This window comes from Oncorhynchus gorbuscha, linkage group LG22 (assembly GCF_021184085.1).
Source record: "Oncorhynchus gorbuscha isolate QuinsamMale2020 ecotype Even-year linkage group LG22, OgorEven_v1.0, whole genome shotgun sequence".
Classification (NCBI taxonomy): Eukaryota; Metazoa; Chordata; class Actinopteri; order Salmoniformes; family Salmonidae; genus Oncorhynchus; species Oncorhynchus gorbuscha.
Genome location: NC_060194.1, coordinates 10,773,167 through 10,790,658, shown reverse-complemented (window position 1 = coordinate 10,790,658; position 17,492 = coordinate 10,773,167). Strand labels below are relative to the sequence as shown.

General features: G+C 42.8%; 1 protein-coding gene across 6 annotated transcripts in view; it reads right to left on the bottom strand.

Moving 5' to 3' along the window:
* LOC124010099 (cAMP-specific 3',5'-cyclic phosphodiesterase 4D-like) overlaps positions 1-17,492 on the bottom strand; it is a 74,725-nt gene extending 57,233 nt beyond the window's left edge. For 4 of the 6 annotated variants that reach the window (XM_046322442.1, XM_046322443.1, XM_046322445.1 and 1 more), the window contains exon 1: positions 16,752-17,492. In XM_046322442.1, coding sequence (XP_046178398.1) covers positions 16,752-16,993 — 242 coding nt within the window. In that variant the 5' untranslated portion in view covers positions 16,994-17,492. Of the gene's footprint in view, positions 1-1,163; positions 2,103-9,815; positions 10,909-16,751 lie in introns of those variants that run through there. The other 2 variants (XM_046322448.1, XM_046322447.1) reach the window with 2 other exon arrangements.

Below are 17,492 nucleotides of genomic sequence, written 5' to 3'. Positions count from 1 at the left end.
TCTATCCAAATTGTGAAGAAGAAGAAAATAAAATCCCTCATGATATTGTTGAGGAGATACAAGAGGCCAGTGATTTCCCTGCCCTCTGACTCCCATACTCCCAAATGTACTGCATTATATCTGATAAACATAGATCAGGCATGAGAAAAGGGTCAGAGGAATGAAAGTTAAACATGTCTTCATGTCTCGATTTCCTCACTCCCTACTGGCATTGAGGATGGATTATATGTGACATAAGAAATCTCCCAACTTCTTGAGCCCCAATTCATTAGAGTCGATGGAGAGCTTTGTTGTATGATATGTCCATAGACGTGAGTGTGTGTGTGTACTGTATATACAGTATATATGTGTGTGTGAGCGTGTGCGTGCGTGTGCGTGTGCGTGCGTGTGCGCGTGTGCGTGTGTGTGTGTGTGTGTGTGTGTGTGTGTGTGTGTGTGTGTGTGTGTGTGTGTGTGTGTGTGTGTGTGTGTGTGTGTGTGTGTGTGTGTGTGTGTGTGTGTGTGTGACTTGTTCTCCCACAGCCCACACAGTCTAATTGATAGCGGAGGGGAGAAGCTTCGAGACGCTTCTATGCTGCTGTTTACAGAACTGCCTGCCTGGCGATTGTTGCTGGACCTGCCTGTTCTCATGTCTCGACTGCTATGCACAAGGCTACTGTTTTTGATGTTGAACATACATATCTAATGTAGGAGGACATCCTTGAAGCGATATCACTGTAGGCTACAGTATGTGTTTTAAAAAAATGATCCCATGAAGCTGAACACCTATCTAATAAGTTAGACTCATAATGGAGAATACATGATAGGGTAGTTCATTTGGATTTTTTTTTTTTTTTTTTTTTTTACTGCTACAGTATCCCATTGATTAGCTGTGATTAGATGGATCGAGATCACAGAAAATAGATGTTCTACATTTCACAAAGAAACCCCTTAATATTTCATTTGGTCCACAGTAGGACTATGATTATAAAGAAACCTGGGATATCTGGGATATGTCTTTGTAATCACAGAAACGGCTTCTTTGGAGTCATCTCAACAGCCATTATGGTAACTTTCAACTTTGAGTCATTGTATCAATTTTAATGATACCACTCCAAATAGTGCATTCTACGGCAGCATACAAATGGCAAGGCAACAAAATGTAAATTTGTTTAGCATATTACCGCCTGCGTTTTTGTATGATGTCAATAGGCCTGTTGACGGAACAGGGCGATCCACAGACATTCCCGTTCCGCGCTTGGAAAGAGCGATCAGCGGAGAAATAGAATCCACAGTTCCTTGGCACACTCATTTTTCACCTTCCTTTTCTCTCTCTCTCTCTCTCTCTCTCTCTCTCTCTCTCTCTCTCTCTCTCTCTCTCTCTCTCTCTCTCTCTCTCTCTCTCTCTCTCTCTCTCTCTCTCTCTCTCTCTCTCTCTCTCTCTCTCTCTCTCTTTCGCTCTTTTCTTTTTCTCTTGGGTCTCCTTCCCAGGTTGTCATCTCAAGTTGTCATCCCTGTACAACCCAATTGTCTTTTTCTTGTTCTGTCAGGAGGGCCAACTCTTCTGCAATCACCCTTGGTTCTTATCACCTCTAGCGCAGAAGCTATACCCCAGGCTCCAAAACATAGGGAGAATAATAATGGGAGAAATGTGCATTTTATCTGCTCTTCAAGCACCTAGATTCTTCTAGTTCATTTCTTCAGCGTCGGTATGAAACATCAATGACAAAAGCACATGGATGGGTTCTTGAAGCAAAGCCAGAGAACGCAGACTCTGCCTGCTGTCAATTTCTCCATTTGTTCTCAGTGGCTCTCAGTCTCGGTACTTCTGTCCATGTTTCAGGTTTCTTCAGGTTTACAAACGGAACACCATTATCGTCTTCTATCTGTTTCCTTCTGGTTGTTAGAACTTAAACTCAGCATTGACTCTTGTCCCCGTGTGGTCCTACATGACTGGAAGCAGTGGTTCCTGTGTACCAGCCTGCCACTCTAACCCTATGCTGCCTGTATGAGAGAGTGAGGGTGTGTCTCTCTCTCTCTGCCTTGCTCTCTCTCTCTGCGCGTGTGTGTGTGTGTGTGTGTGTGTGTGTGTGTGTGTGTGTGTGTGTGTGTGTGTGTGTGTGTGTGTGTGTGTGTGTGTGTGTGTGTGTGTGTGTGTGTGTGTGTGTGTGTGTGTGTGTGTGTGTGTGTGTGTGTGTGTGTGTGTGTGTGTGTGTGTGTGTGTGTGTGTGTGTGTGTGTGTGTGTGCGCTAGACAGGGAGCAAGTTTCTTCACTGTGAGGTCATGGCTAAGAAAGGGGGTGTGGTCCGAAGGAGCACGGTTCCAGCCTCCTCAGAATGTCTGACACATTAACCCTTTGTTGCACTTCCACGAGACTGGAACGCTTATGGAGTGCAGTGTGAGTTAGTTTAGCTCCTAATACATCAATGTAGTAATTAATGGGAACAACATCCTGCAGGTAACATCAGAGCACAAAATTCTTCGATATTCTCTCATTGGGCACAGTAAACATATTATTTCCGGAGTTATTTCTATGACCAGAAAAAGTGAAGTATTACCTCGATATTAAAATGGACATGACGAGCTGCTGAAAATAATAAAAACACAGGGCTATCGATACATTGCAGCCGCAGCGTGATTGGATGTAGGGAGAATGACGTTTTCCGTTTTTGGCGTGATGTAGCAGTGGGTTTGGTGAGGTGGGGAAGGATAGCTGTTTTCTGGTTGCCCAAAGGATAGGTAGTGTGTCATAACAGGAAGGGAGTATCATGATGTGGTCACTTAGTACCTCCTGAGGCACAGGTCTTCCTAAGGAATGACTTGTGGTTTTGACCAGGGATGGGCAGCTAGTTCAGTCGGGGTCTCAACTTACTGTTGCTAGGTAGAATAGTAAAATACACCAGGTGCAATTTTAAAATGTGATTGTGCATCAGTTTTTCTCTTATGTCAGTCACTGATAGTCAGTCAATTAGCCCATGTCAGCTAACATTATTTACATTGGTAAAGTTAGTGTAGTGGCCAGCAATCTAAACTTGTAGTAATCATGGTCGAATTACAGATCGTAGGGCTCCCGTTGATTTTGTTTGTCACTCTCACTCAAATATCATATAAAAAACTGCAAACATTTGTCATCACGTCCCATGGCAAAATGTACAGAACGGCAGCACACTTGCTTTAAAACTGCCACGTTTTCTCTACCCCCTTGGCAAAATGTGTAGAATTGCACAAATTTGACTCTAAAACGTAAATGTTTTCAAAATATGAAACCTCACCCGGCTGACCCACTCTAGTCCTAATAGGAGAATTTACAGCGGGACGTTTTTGACAACAGACCACATGTGAGCCCTAAAGTTAAATTATATGAATGTGATACAATAATGTATGGAATCGACTATAAATGTTGTGGCAAATATAAAATAAAAAAAGTGATGAAGCAGACAAAAACATCTCATTGCCTAAGTATTCGGAGATAACAAAAGCACTACTTGGAATAACGTGAAATCCGATCTGTAAAATGAAAAAAGAAGTCATTATTTCTACTGCAGCCCTGTCAACAGCTCTTTTCTCCTCAACAAGAGCGAGGCCAACAGATACATTAAAACACATTCTGAGAATGTAAGTCTTTTGCAACAGGGTATTATTGGCAATTACCCCCTACGTGTCTTCCTCATATCTATCTATCGGGTTGCTGTATTCACATTAATCATGTAAAATGGACGCCACTATATTTACTCTGTTTGAGAGCCCTTTTGCCAATGCACTGGTTATGACTTAATCAGCACAATGACTTGTGCTTTGGCAGGTAGGCCTATTACGAGCATATTAGTGGACAAAAAAACATTACTGCCTTCTTGGGATGTGAGATGTACCAGATGGCCTTTTCGCAGAGCAATATTCTATAAATGAAAAAATATATATATTTGGACTTATTTCACCACATAGCAAAAAATAAAGTAATCAAAGAAGATGAATAAGGAGCTAGAAGTACAAGGTCAAATACATTATTTCTGGCCTCTTCTTGTGGTGTGAATACACACCGGGCTCCTATCCTCTCCAATTTCTGCGTTATAAAAGGGCTTGGGGAGGACTCTGGCTCCACGTCACAATCCTGGAAGCTGGTGGACGTCTGAGGAAAGCCAGACTCCGGTGTTTAGGTCTGGTCAACGTCTTCCCATTTGTCCCGAGACAATGGTTCTAGAACAGAACATTGGAGCTATGTTGACCGGTCTAGATTTTATTTTTTAAATGCCGACTATTATTATAACAAACTCTGACAAGCCGAGTCAGACTACAATAGGCATTCCACCAAGTGAAAAGTAGGGCATCATTTACATTTACATTTAAGTCATTTAGCAGACGCTCTTATCCAGAGCGACTTACATCAAGTGTCACATGTTGTTGTCTGTCCTTTTCTGTCTTCATTTTAATATTGTCAAATCACCTGATTGCTAAAAAGCTCAAGAGTGAACAGTAGAACTTGTCTCAGTGTTTGGTCTATAGGCATTGGTCAGTAACCTAGGGAACGCTACAGTTGGCCCGCATGAGCCAGACTCAATGGTGATGTGCCTGTCTGGGGCCGCCGCAACGCTGGCTGCGTGGGCCAACAACATCCCCATACATCAAAACTAATGGACCTGCTCAAGTTGAAAAGTAACATTTGGTGCCATGCATAGACCCCTATTAACATAAACTGCCAAAGGAAACAATGACACAAATCGGATTATGCCAGAAAAAAAATGAGCGCAGGGGGAAACACTGAAAGGATAGAGGGAGAGTTTTGTCACAGCACCTATTATATTAGCTAAACGTGTTGGCTTTAAACAAAGAAGAAGAAAAAAGCCAAAACGGTTGTCACCCAGCTAGGAGCGAACCTGCTCGAGTATGTTACTTGCCAAAGCCTATATATATATATGTCTCAGGGATGTCAAATGTTATGTTATGGCATGTACTCTGGTGGGGTATCAGTGTGTCACCGTATGAATCATAAACTGCCATCTGTCAGTGATAGGGGGTCTCAGGGTGGCCTGAGGACTCGTCAGGAGTGGGCTACACAACCTAACCCTGCCCCGCCCTGGTCTGGAGCCCTCCTCTATGTAACCCTATCTGGCCCAGGCATGCACAGTCACAGTCCCCACGTCACTGTATCACCCCTGAAGCATGGCCAGGCAGACTAATGCACTGAGATTACACCATGGCTAGGTATGTGTGTATTTCCACGTGTTTGTGCATGACAGTTTCACCCACTTTCTATGTATATATTGTATTCTAGTCATGGCTCATCCTACATAAAACATTTTTTTTTAAATCTGGATTATGTGTGTATTGTTAAAAAAAATATACAGTATACGTTGCTAGGTATTACTTGCACTGTTACAGCTAGAAACACAAGTATTACTGCACTGTTAGAGCTAGAAACACAAGTATTACTGCACTGTTAGAGCTAGAAACACAAGTATTACGACACTGTTAGAGCTAGAAACACAAGTATTACTGCACTGTTTAGAGCTAGAAACACAAGTATTACTGCACTGTTAGAGCTAGAAACACAAGTATTATGGCACTGTTAGAGCTAGAAACACAAGTATTTTACTGCACTGTTAGAGCTAGAAACACAAGTATTTTGCTGCACCTGTCGATAACATCTGCATATCTGGCTACGTGACCAACAAACGTTGATTTGATTTGATGAGTGCTTGATAGCAAAACGAGGAATAATCCTCACAGTTTGTTCCCAACCACTGTTCCTTTGCTCAGCCAGTCTCCATGCAAAAGCTAGACACTTCCTCCCTCTAGTGGTCGCAAACAAGTCCTGGTGCCCTGATACTTCCACAACACCCAGGGCAACAACCACATGCCATGTGAGAGAACAGAACAGGCTTCAATACAGAGGCCAGGTCAGGACTGAACAGATAGGGCTTAGAGTTAATACCTTGTTAGAACACTACAAAGCAAGGCATTAGATGCTTGATCCCTCTGACACCTATCAGGACAAAATCCTCCTTAAACATTACGAATCGTATCCGTTGAAGGCAGTTTACTAATATGTTCGAAATTAGTTGTAACCAATCATCAAAATATGACCCAAAACAATTCAACTTAATAAATTCAATAAATTCTCAGTCGACATGGTGTAAATATAAACTGAAAGACATTTGCCACAATGTCTTAATGACAGGCCCAGACTGGGCCTGGTTTAATTGTGGTTCATTGATGTGACCTGGGTCTGGACAATAGGGAGGTAACAGGGAGGGAGGGAGGCTTGGAAGCGGCGGCTTGGCGCGGTAACAGCCAGAGTTGGCCCAGGCCAGCCAACAGCCACGCTGGACTGGATCGATGTGCTTTGGGAAGGGGGGGGGGTGATTGGGGAAATCAGTCATGCTGAAAATATGGAGCAGAGCATTGACGCACATGGACAGTGCCCAGCCACAGCAGCGCTTATCGACTATTCTGGGCTGGGGGCTATTTTGGGAACCTGTGGACACTGACACTGTTGTCCTGTAATTGCGTTACCTCGCTTGACACCCTAGATATCTCTTATTAGCACCCCTATTCAGATCCTCGCTGAAAACTAGACAGAAAGAACAGAACAGATCATCTCTACTACTAACTCGCCCAAGCCTTGTCTGTAGTCCTTCTCCTCTAGGGAACTACGGCCCTTAGGCCTAGAACATAGACGTAGAACACAGAATGTACTAAGGCAATTCATTATTAGGAATTCAAACATTCCTTTCAGACCAGAACGAATAACTGTCTCTTCAATTGCACCTCGTTAATGTACCATCAATGTATTATTAGTTGACTTGAATGGTGTCGAACTGCAGTGAATCCCACCCATCTCTGCTATAAAAATGATGCCAGTGATGTCTCCAAGTCGTAACGGTGTCCTGATACCAAATGTTACAGAGATGAATGGTGGCCTGGTACTACCAGAACAAGCTTATGAGCTTCTATTGTGATGGGTTTGGGAACACATCTAGAATATAACAGACTGCTTTGTCTCGGCTCCGGGGAGAAAGTGTGTGTGTGTGTGCGTGAGTGAGTGTGCGCTCATATCTGTGTGTTCAGACGGATTGTCACTATTGGGGGCTAAAGATTTCTGAAGTAAGCAGAATTATATTATGACATGTAGGGCAGAGAGAGGCAGGCTCCAGTGGCAAGCAAAACAAAGGATAAACCAACCCGTTATTAAGTCACCCTATATGGCGCTTTCCCTGAACATGTACACTGTAACTCTATATTCGACATGCATGACTGATTTACTATGAATAATAGTTATTCTCATGAACAACACTATTACATAGTTAAATAGAGCCATGAATAGTAGTTATTCTCATGAACAACACTATTACATAGTGAAATAGAACCATGAACAATAGTTATTCTCATGAACAACAATAAAATAATACCATGTATTGTTGCAGAATAACTCTCTTTACAACTCTGTTGTAAAACTCTGTCAAAGACTACGAGAATTTTTGTAGATTGAAATGTTTCCGCACCAATTTAGACTTCCCTAATCCCTACATGAACTCCACTTTGGAACGGGTTGGCAAGACATGCGGCAAGACCTGTGGCGATACTAATCTGGTCATATTATGTGCGAGTGTTCTGTTCTGCTGTCTGTGCACTAGATCTCTGTCTTTGATCCGCTCATATGATTGTGCCATAATCACAGCTGGAGGACTGCTTGGAGGCAAAGGGGTAATATTGAGCTCAGAAGACAGAGTTACTAAAGCTCCCCCATCGTATTTTCATGTCTCTCCTTTATTTAACTCACGGCCGAGGAGTGAAAATGCGAATTTTGGAATAATGGATTAGGCTATATGTCATTTCAACTTTGGCTTTTTATTATTGTATTATTTAGTTAATAAACCAGTATCAACATATTTTCTTGGAAAGCTTGGGATTTGACATGGGTAACCCTCATGGTGTGTGTGTGTGTGTGTGTGTGTGTGTGTGTGTGTGTGTGTGTGTGTGTGTGTGTGTGTGTGTGTGTGTGTGTGTGTGTGTGTGTGTGTGTGTGTGTGTGTGCGTGCGTGCGTGCGTGCGTGCGTGCGTGCGTGCGTGCGTGCGTGCGTGCGTGCGTGCGTGTGTGTGTGGTGAAGGGGTCTATCCTCATATGGGATCATGGCGTGTCTGATCATCGTGACTCTGCTTGGCTGTGGCCAATCGCCCCCCAAGGAAAGACATCAATGGACACTGGCTGTGCCATCGATACCCCGGTCCCAGCGCCCTCAGGGTGGGACACCCAGAACAACAAAACGCACCACAGCCAAACTACAAAACGCACCATAGTGAAACTATAAAACGCACCATAGCAAAAATGCACCACAGCCAAACTACAAAACGCACCATAGTGAAACTGCAAAACTCACCATAGCAAAAACACACCACAGCCAGACTACAGTGCCATCACAAAATGCCCTAGAACATAACAAAATGCTCAACACTCCAAAACACTCCATAAAAACATCGAAAACACACCACAGAAAACTGCTGAAACTAAACAAAGAATAGCGACACCACCAAATTACAGATCTTTGGCTTCAACATTGGCTTCTCTTGTCACCCACTTGAGGGTGTTTTAGCACCAACTAAAATGCTGAGTATGTTACTATAAATAACAATCCCGTGGCATATCACAACTTCCCTGAAAGGCAAAGAGCACAAAGTGAGCACAAAGTGATACAACTGAAACCAAATGCAGACAAGTGCAATATGTTAGAACTGTTAGGGATAGCACTTCTTCAGCAGTGAAACTTTGTTAACAGATACAATGATTTGGAGGGGAGTCTACTTCTCCATAATATTCCTCGATGAGAACCTTATGAAAGTTTTACGATCCACTACATAAGAAACCCTTTTGTATCACCAACCAACAGGTTAAAAAAGAGGCAACACATAACAAATCATTATTAAGGATTAATTCATGATCATTATACTTATTTAATGATGATGAATTATGTCTTACTGGTTACAGGGAGAAAACTGTAATAATTTGTCATGTGTAATGAATGTGAAAAACAACTTATGATAGAGAACATACAGTCCAGTATTTGTTAGTGATGGGGGGTGGATTGATACAGTTATATACTATACTACAATTTTTATACCATATTATATCGATACTTTGACTCCATGTATCTATTTAAAGGGTGGTTTTGTTGGTAGGTAGCGTTAACTAGTGCTACACTCTTAGAAAAGAGGGTTCCATAATAGTTATTTGGCTGTCCCCATAGGATAAGTATTTTTGGTTCCATGTAGAAGCCTATTGGGTTCCATGCAGAACCCTCTGTGGAAAGGGTCCTAAATGGAACCAAAAAGTGTTCTACTTGGAACCGAATAGGGTTCGTCAAAGGGTTCTCCTATGGGGACAGCCAAGGAACCATTTTAGGTTCTAGATAGCACCCTTTTGTCTAAGAGCGCAATTGGCGGTACCTGCACCAAAACTCCAGTATTTTTCATCCTACAGCTTGTTCTCCATCTTCATCTTAAATAGTGAGCCAACATGTTTTCAGGACTTTTATTTCCATGACTGATCAAACTCATTTTCTCATGCTCTCTCTTGTCTCTCTGCAGCAGACATACAGTGAGCAATATGTTTGGAGCATCAAATCGTGGTATCGAATTGAAATACATAAATAGAATCGCAAGAATTTTGAGAATCGCAATACATATTGTATCGGCACCTAAGTATTGTGATAATATCGTATCTTGACGTCCCTGGCAATTTCCAGCCCTAGTATTTGTACAGTACACACACACACAACACAGTACAGTTGTGTCAGCAAGTAACTCATCACAACAAACAGCTTACACCACAGGACTGTACCTACCCAATGCATGAGTGCCTTCGAGAGGAGGTGTTGCTATGCACAGCTTTCCTGGGGAAGCGAGAGTCTTTGTTCATCATTGTGCCGGCTACTTCAAAGAGCCAAAGGTACCGGTGGAATTCAGAGACGCAACAGCCTTCAGATGACAGGGGATGAACAGAATGGACCGCAACATTTATGTGGCCTGTCCTGGTTGAATGTGAATGTCCAATGTCTCTATTGGTACTGTTCAGTTACAAACTAAACATGGTACAGCTTGTGAGAACAATCGGTCCACAAAAGCAGAACCAAGTTACACCTACTGCATCTAGCAGAGACACGAGGGATTAATTCAAGTTCTGCACGGTCAATAACAGGTTTTCACGCAAATGTTAGGGCTGGTTTGTGTCCATGCAATTCCTGAGAAGAAGAACAATGTTATGATAAAGTAGTGCCTTCATTGAAAAGCAGAAATCTCAACTGAGCTACCAAAGTTCTACAGGATCTGGTCCCTGCAGTGGGGATATGTCCTTTTTTTTTTTTTTTACTGATAAAGTTCACCTAACTCTGTGTAAACACACCTAAAAAGACAGAATGATGCCTGTTAGGAGCCCATCTCAGAAAGCATATGAGTTTACCAACGGGCCAAATCAAATCAATTTAAATTGTGGCTGATATCAGCTGTCAGCACAGGTCTGGAGCTAAATTCCCTGCTTGTTTTCCGTTCTGCTCAACAACAAGAAGCCGAGATAAACTTTTCACTTTTACTCCTCGCATTCCTCAATAGGTTAACAGCAAACTCAATCTTCCCAATAGCCAGAGGACTGACAGGGGAGGGGTGCAGGAGTCCTCCAAATAGGGTCCAAAAGTCGCCTTAAAACAAATACTGCGCTGTTCTAGAGCCCAGAAGCTGCTTCTTTCTTTGTTCAAATAAAACCTTGAAGAAATTTATAAAAATCGAGTCAGAGAGAAAATAATCCCAACAATGCTCCCAGGAGTGTGTGGCCCCTCAACCGTCTATATCAGACTCTCCTCTCTTCTCTTCTGAAACTACTGGGACTAAACTCTGGCCTGGAACAAGAAACAACAACACTTACTCCGCCTTGGAATAACAGACAACAACACTAACTCTGCCGAGAGAGAAGGAGAGGGAGAAGGAGAGGGAGAGGGAGAGGGAGAGGAGAGAGAGAGAGAGAGAGAGAGAGAGAGAGAGAGAGAGAGAGAGAGAGAGAGAGAGAGAGAGAGAGAGAGAGAGAGAGAGAGAGGGGGTAATAAGATGAGAAGTTGGAGCAGTCTGAATGGTGCTAGGGGCCGGTTTGTACTGCTGAACCCTACCAGGACTCTGATAGTGAAGGGGGGAGGCAGGAGGAGAGAGGTATTTTCTAAACCCAGATGCAAGGTTCCATTGCGGTCCTCTACGGATGCCTCGTCCAGTTCCCTACAGCTCCGCTACAAGCCGCACTCATAGGACTGACCTGCTTCCAAATGAGGCAGCAGCAACTCACCCCAGTAGCTCAATAAAACTGTGTTTTTTAAAAATCCAATAGATAATGGGAGGGGGAGGTGTCATGGACATGGAGTTCTGTCTGAGTGCTTAAACTATGGAGCGGCTGTGGATCAGACTTTTCCCGGTTCTTTTTTTAACGTGCACTAGTCCAGAAGCTTCTGCGCATGTGTTTATTCTATATGTATAGTCTGAGAACAGGCTACTCTGGCAAATGCTGCTTGTTTAACCCTTTACACTCATGGGAATTGGCCTATATGGATAGGGTTTAAAATACATGTTTTTTACAGAACAAATAAGAAACGCATGTGCATAACCATGGTAGCAATTGAAAGGGAGCAGGTTGTCATGCTGAAACAGCAAAGGGCCTTCCCCAAATTGTTGCCACAAAGTTGGAAGCACAGAATCGTTTAGAATTTCATTGTATGCTGTAGCATTACAATTTCCCTTCACTGGAACTAAGGGGCCTAGTCCGAACCATGAAAAACAGCCCCAGACCATTATTCCTTCTCCACCAAACTTTACAGTTAACACTATGCATTCGGGCAGGAAGCGTTCTCCTGGCATCCGCCAAACTCAGATTTGTCATGCCAGATGGTGAAGCTTGATTTACCACTCCAGAGAACGCGTTTCCACTGCTCCAGACTCCAATGGTAGTGAGCTTTACATCACTCTAGTCGCTTGGCATTTTAGGCTTGTGTGCAGCTGCTCGGCCATGGAAACCTATTTCATGAAGCTCCTGACGAACAGTTCTTGTGCTTACATTTCTTCCAGAGGCAGTTTGGAACTCAGTAGTGAGTGTTGCAACTGAGGACAGAAGATTTTTACACGCTACGCGCTACAGCTCCTAGACATTTCCACTTCACAATAACAGCACCTACAGCACGAGCAGGGCAGAAATTTGACAAACTGACTTGTTGGAAAGGTGGCATCCTATGACGGTGCCACGTTGAAAGTCACTGAGCTCTTCAGTAAGGCCATTCTACTGCCAATGTTTGTCTATGGAGATTGCATGGCCGTGTGCTCGATATTATACAGAAATGGCTGTGTCCACATACTTTTGTATGTATAGTGTATGTCACCTGTTAAATCCACTTCAATCAGTGTAGATGAAATGGAGGAGACAGTGAAAGAATAATGTTTAAGCCGCGAGACAATTGAGACATGGATTGTGTATGTGTGCCATTCAGAGGGGAATGGGCAAGACAAAAGATTAAGTTGTGGGGTGCAACTCAATTTTAGAAAGGTCTGTTTAGTAAACTCGGCATATATGCATAATCATCTTTCCCCTCTTCATATGTCCTTGAATGTGCCCTTGGTTGTGAGTCCTCAAGTTATTCATATGAAAACAGACTCATATTGTTTATGGTCATGCTTCCTCTGCAGCAGTAAGATAATTTTTACATGAAACAAATATCTCCTGCAGCTGGTTCGCAGCAAAGGTGGGCAGGCATGTTGTACGGTATGTTGCATGAGGCTCCAGAGTGACTACGATATGGGTGGGCAACATACGGGATTACTGTCAAGGAAACACATCAATCCAACAGTCTGAGCATAAGCCAAGAGGCAAAAATATGTATCTACAATACATAATATAGCAGCCTCTGGTGGAAATTAGAGGCATTACATTGTTTAATTGTTTGTCCAATTTCAAAAAGCGAGGGACAATTTGGATCCATAACATGATTCAAACATTGGCCCTGATGTAGTTTTTAGCAGAACACTGTGCAAAGCCTTGTAAAAACCAGACCCAGAGCCTTGTAAAAACCAGACCCAGAGCCTTGTAAAACCAGACCCAGAGCCTTGTAAAACCAGACCCAGAGCCTTGTAAAACCAGACCCGGAGCCTTGTAAAACCAGACCCAGAGCCTTGTAAAACCAGACCCGGAGCCTTGTAAAACCAGACCCGGAGCCTTGTAAAACCAGACCCAGAGCCTTGTAAAACCAGACCCGGAGCCTTGTAAAACCAGACCCGGAGCCTTGTAAAACCAGACCCAGAGCCTTGTAAAACCAGACCCGGAGCCTTGTAAAACCACACCCAGAGCCTTGCTTTACTATAAACAGGCTACTGTTGTGTTCAAGACAACAGTCTGGTGACCTAGACAGAGAACGAAAAAACGTACCCCAAAACAAAAGGATTAACCTGAGCACAATCAGTGTAAAAGGACAAGGATGTGGGTTTTTGCACTATGTCATGTCATACAGAGGGTAAAGCAACTGCAGGAGAGCTACCTGGAGCCACTTGAAAGTGAATGCCGTTGGGGTCAGGCCTTGACACTTTACGCCTGCTAATGCCGGACAGCACTTAACAATCCTCAAGACCAGACAAAACAACAGGACTGAACAACATACAGTAAGTAGCATATGGCTGAATTGTGTTGCTAATGAAACGAGCATCAATGCTATGAAAAAACGGATGCCTCACCTGACTTTGACCCAGTCAAAGGTATTTTTCTAACAATCAACTAAAAACCAGTTTGAGGTGCATTACTTTCATTCATTGCTCAGAAATTACGTTTAAAAAAAAAAAAAACATTTTTTATACTGTGACTCAGGGAAGTGCCTGCCAGTCCAGCCGTTTTTCTAAGGCAATCAACAAAAAGCACAATGCTTGACAACAAAACATCACATTACACCGGAAGGAACTATTGTGGTTTCCTCCAACATGGTCTCCAACATTTCCCTCAAACTTAAACATTTATCGTCTCCTGCCCTGATAAACTTAAGCTGCCTGTCTGTACGTTTTTCCAACAGACTGCTAGTTTGTTTAATTCATCCCCTTATCCAGCCATCCTGCTATAACTCATCTCCAACAGTTTGTTTCGTTCTCGTTGTTAGGGGCACTGTACATTCTCAGGGGCTCAGGCCCTTTATAAAGCTCTGTCCCTACAGGATGGTCCCTCTTTCTAATTATAGTTTTAAAAAGACCAAATTTCCATGAGATGGACAGATCTGAGATAAACCATAAAGATGGAGTGCCTTTCTTGGTTATTATCACACACTCACAGGCAGGACCATTAGGAGTAATGCTTAAATGCCCGAGCAAAATGATCCCACCAATAAAATGTGATAAAGATGTATGAACCGGTAAAAAAAAAACATCTGTTTATTTATATGCAAATTAGAGGCTAACCTCCACCATAGGTGACAATGTTTTGTACCATGTCAACAGTCTCAGGGTTTTTACGTTTTTCATAGTTGCTGAAATACGTTACCTTGCTTACAACAATTCAGTGACACCTCTTTAACAGTCCTGTGTGCTTACTTCTTACTTCTTGTGAAGGTGTGTGTGATGTTGATGAGTGCAATTTACTCCGTTCTCCTAAACTGCACTTTGCACAAGCAACACATGGTGTATAAACTGGAAACACCCATCCCTGGCAGACACTGTCACAAACATATGAGAAAAAAACCCGGTGAGTGTTTTGCTGTTCGAAAAAAACTGTCCTACCCGACAAAATATTTATTTCGCTCCTAAGAAAATAAGGTCAAGTGCTCTTTAATTGGCCCGGCTGCTTCGTCTCTTCAACACAAACACAGTAAATATTTGATTTGCATCAATATCATGGGTTATGACTTGTGGGAATGGCGTACCAGGGTCATTAAATGAATCCTACCAATAGGCTTAGTCGGAGAAGGGCTTGAAAAGTGTCCCTATCAGGCAGCTGTCCTCATTAAGTCCTACTAGAATGAGCGTGGCTCTGCCTTTTCAGGGGACGTCAACCATCACGTTTCTTTCTAGTATCCGAGCAGAAAAGTTGACGAACCGCCACATATGACAAAAAGCCACCTAGTCAAGAAACACATCTGTACTTGACAACGCAGAAGAACTTGAGTATACTGTATGACTCCACTTCAAAGAGAGTCTTAAACTTAGGCCTGACCAGGTTATTGGAGGGGAGATTGACTTAATCACTACTTGTTTTTGTAAGAAGTGTTGACATGCTGAATGTATCGAGATGTCCGTTTAAACTACTAGCACACAGCTCGGACACCCATGCATACCCCACAAGACATGCCACCAGAGGTCTCTTCACAGTCCCCAAGTCAAGAACAGACTATGGGAGGCACACAGTACTACATAGAGCCATGACTACATGGAATTCTATTCCACATCAGGTAACTGATGCAAACAGTAGAATCAGTTGTAAAAAACGGATGAAAATACACCTTATGGAACAGCGGGGACTGTGAAGAGAAACACACAGGTATAGACACACATATGCACTCTACACATATGTACACATGGATTTGTATTGTAGGTATGTGTTATTAGAGTAGTGGACTGAAGGAACACAATGTGTTTGGTAAAGTGTTGTGAAATGTAATGTCATGTAATATTTGAAATGGTATATAGCTGCCTTAATAACTGCCAAATACTAATAAAAATGAAATATGGCAAGTTTGTCATCAGTGAGCCCATGTTCAAGGACTGTATATTGAACTACAAATAAAACTCCGGTCACACAATTGTAACACTTCTTCAGTAAATGTATATAGTATGTTGTAGGCTTAATGCAAATGTACATAATTGGCCTATATTTTTTTCACCTCAGCAGAGCACCCAATGAATAAGTATTTGGCAGACCAACCAAAAACAGACTAAATTCAAATTTACTTGGGAGTTGTTTTTTTTAACCTTTATTTAACTAGGCAAGTCAGTTCAGAACAAATTCTTATTTACAATGTAAAAAAATCTTATTTAAGTAACCCGGCCAAACCCTAACCCGGACGACGCTGGGCCAATTGTGCACCGCCCTTTTGGTCTACCAATCACTGTCGGTTGTGACACAGTCTGGAATCAAACCAGGGTCTGTAATGACGTCTCTAGCACTGAGATGCAGTGCCTTCGACTGATGCGCCACTCAGGAGTCCTACATGAAGAATATCATGGTCACCTAATCTAATTTGTTTTGTCAGTCCACAAGAAAAACAAAGACACGTGTGCAGATTAAAGAGGGGGTGAGATTTAAAAAAAGTTAACAAGCAAAATCCAGAGAACAAATATTTTATACTCCATAATATTGAGTGTAAATCTGTTTATTACAACTCTAGTGTATGAAGAGGACCTTGTAAAACCATTTCATAAAATCTCCTAACTTTAAAGAATCCATAATATATTTTTTCAAATCAACAGTTACTATGTGCAAAACACAACAAAGAAACAAGGCTCTGACTAATTTAGACCACCTCGGGCTAGAGGAAATTCTGCTAATACACAACAAAGGCATCTATTCAAGCACAGCACAAGTCAGTACTTTCAAAAGTAATTGTTAGCTGCAGTATAAACAACCCTCACTGCTGACTTAAACTTCATATCACCTTTAGAAAGGGTCTCAAAGAGTTTTCTTCTACCACCTTTGAAGGTTTGCTCTCGAAACACAACGGGGTAGTCACACAACCCTGAGGGACCCCAAGCTCAGATAAAACAGGCATGGAACACAAGGAGGTCTTTACCTGGGAGTGTGGGCCAGAGTGAAGCGCCTCTGTAGACTAATGCTCCGGTTCATCAGCAGCTTCCTGAAGAGCAGCGGGGAGTTTCGGGGCGACCCACGCGGGGAGTCACGGGGGGACATCTTGGGGGATGTGCCTGGCGATCTGGGCTTGAGTTGGATGACCGGAAGCCTGCTGACCGACACCTCCTCAGACTGTTCTTCGGACCGCTCCTCCTCAGAGCTCTCAGAGCACGCTTCACTCATGGCGTCAGTCGTTTTCACTCAGTTGTTTGATCCTGGTTCCCCCTGTCCCTTCGTCCTGGGGGTGGCAAGTAGCCTGGAGATTAAGCGTTGGGCCAAAAGGTTACTGGTTCAAGTCCCTGAGCTGACTCAGTGTAAAATCTGTCAATGTGCCCTTGAGCAAGGTACTTAACACAAATTGCTCCCGTATATTGTTCTGGATAAAAATGTCTGCTAAATTACTAAAATGCAAAAAATGGAAATGTCCTGGCTTGGTTATGCTGTCCTGGTGAATCTGATCAACCTTGAAGCTTGGCTGTTCTAATCCTCCTCTCACAAAACTGACTGGTCAGCGCAGAGGCCAGTAAAACCTGGATTAATCGCTCCATTAGTCAGGGATACAACTAAAACTGACTCTAGAAAGTGCTCTGATAAGAGCACCTGAAAAAGCTAGACAGCGCTCTATCTGACCCTGTCCTTTATTTGAAAACAGCCCTGTCTCTCTCCAAAGATCATAGTCGTG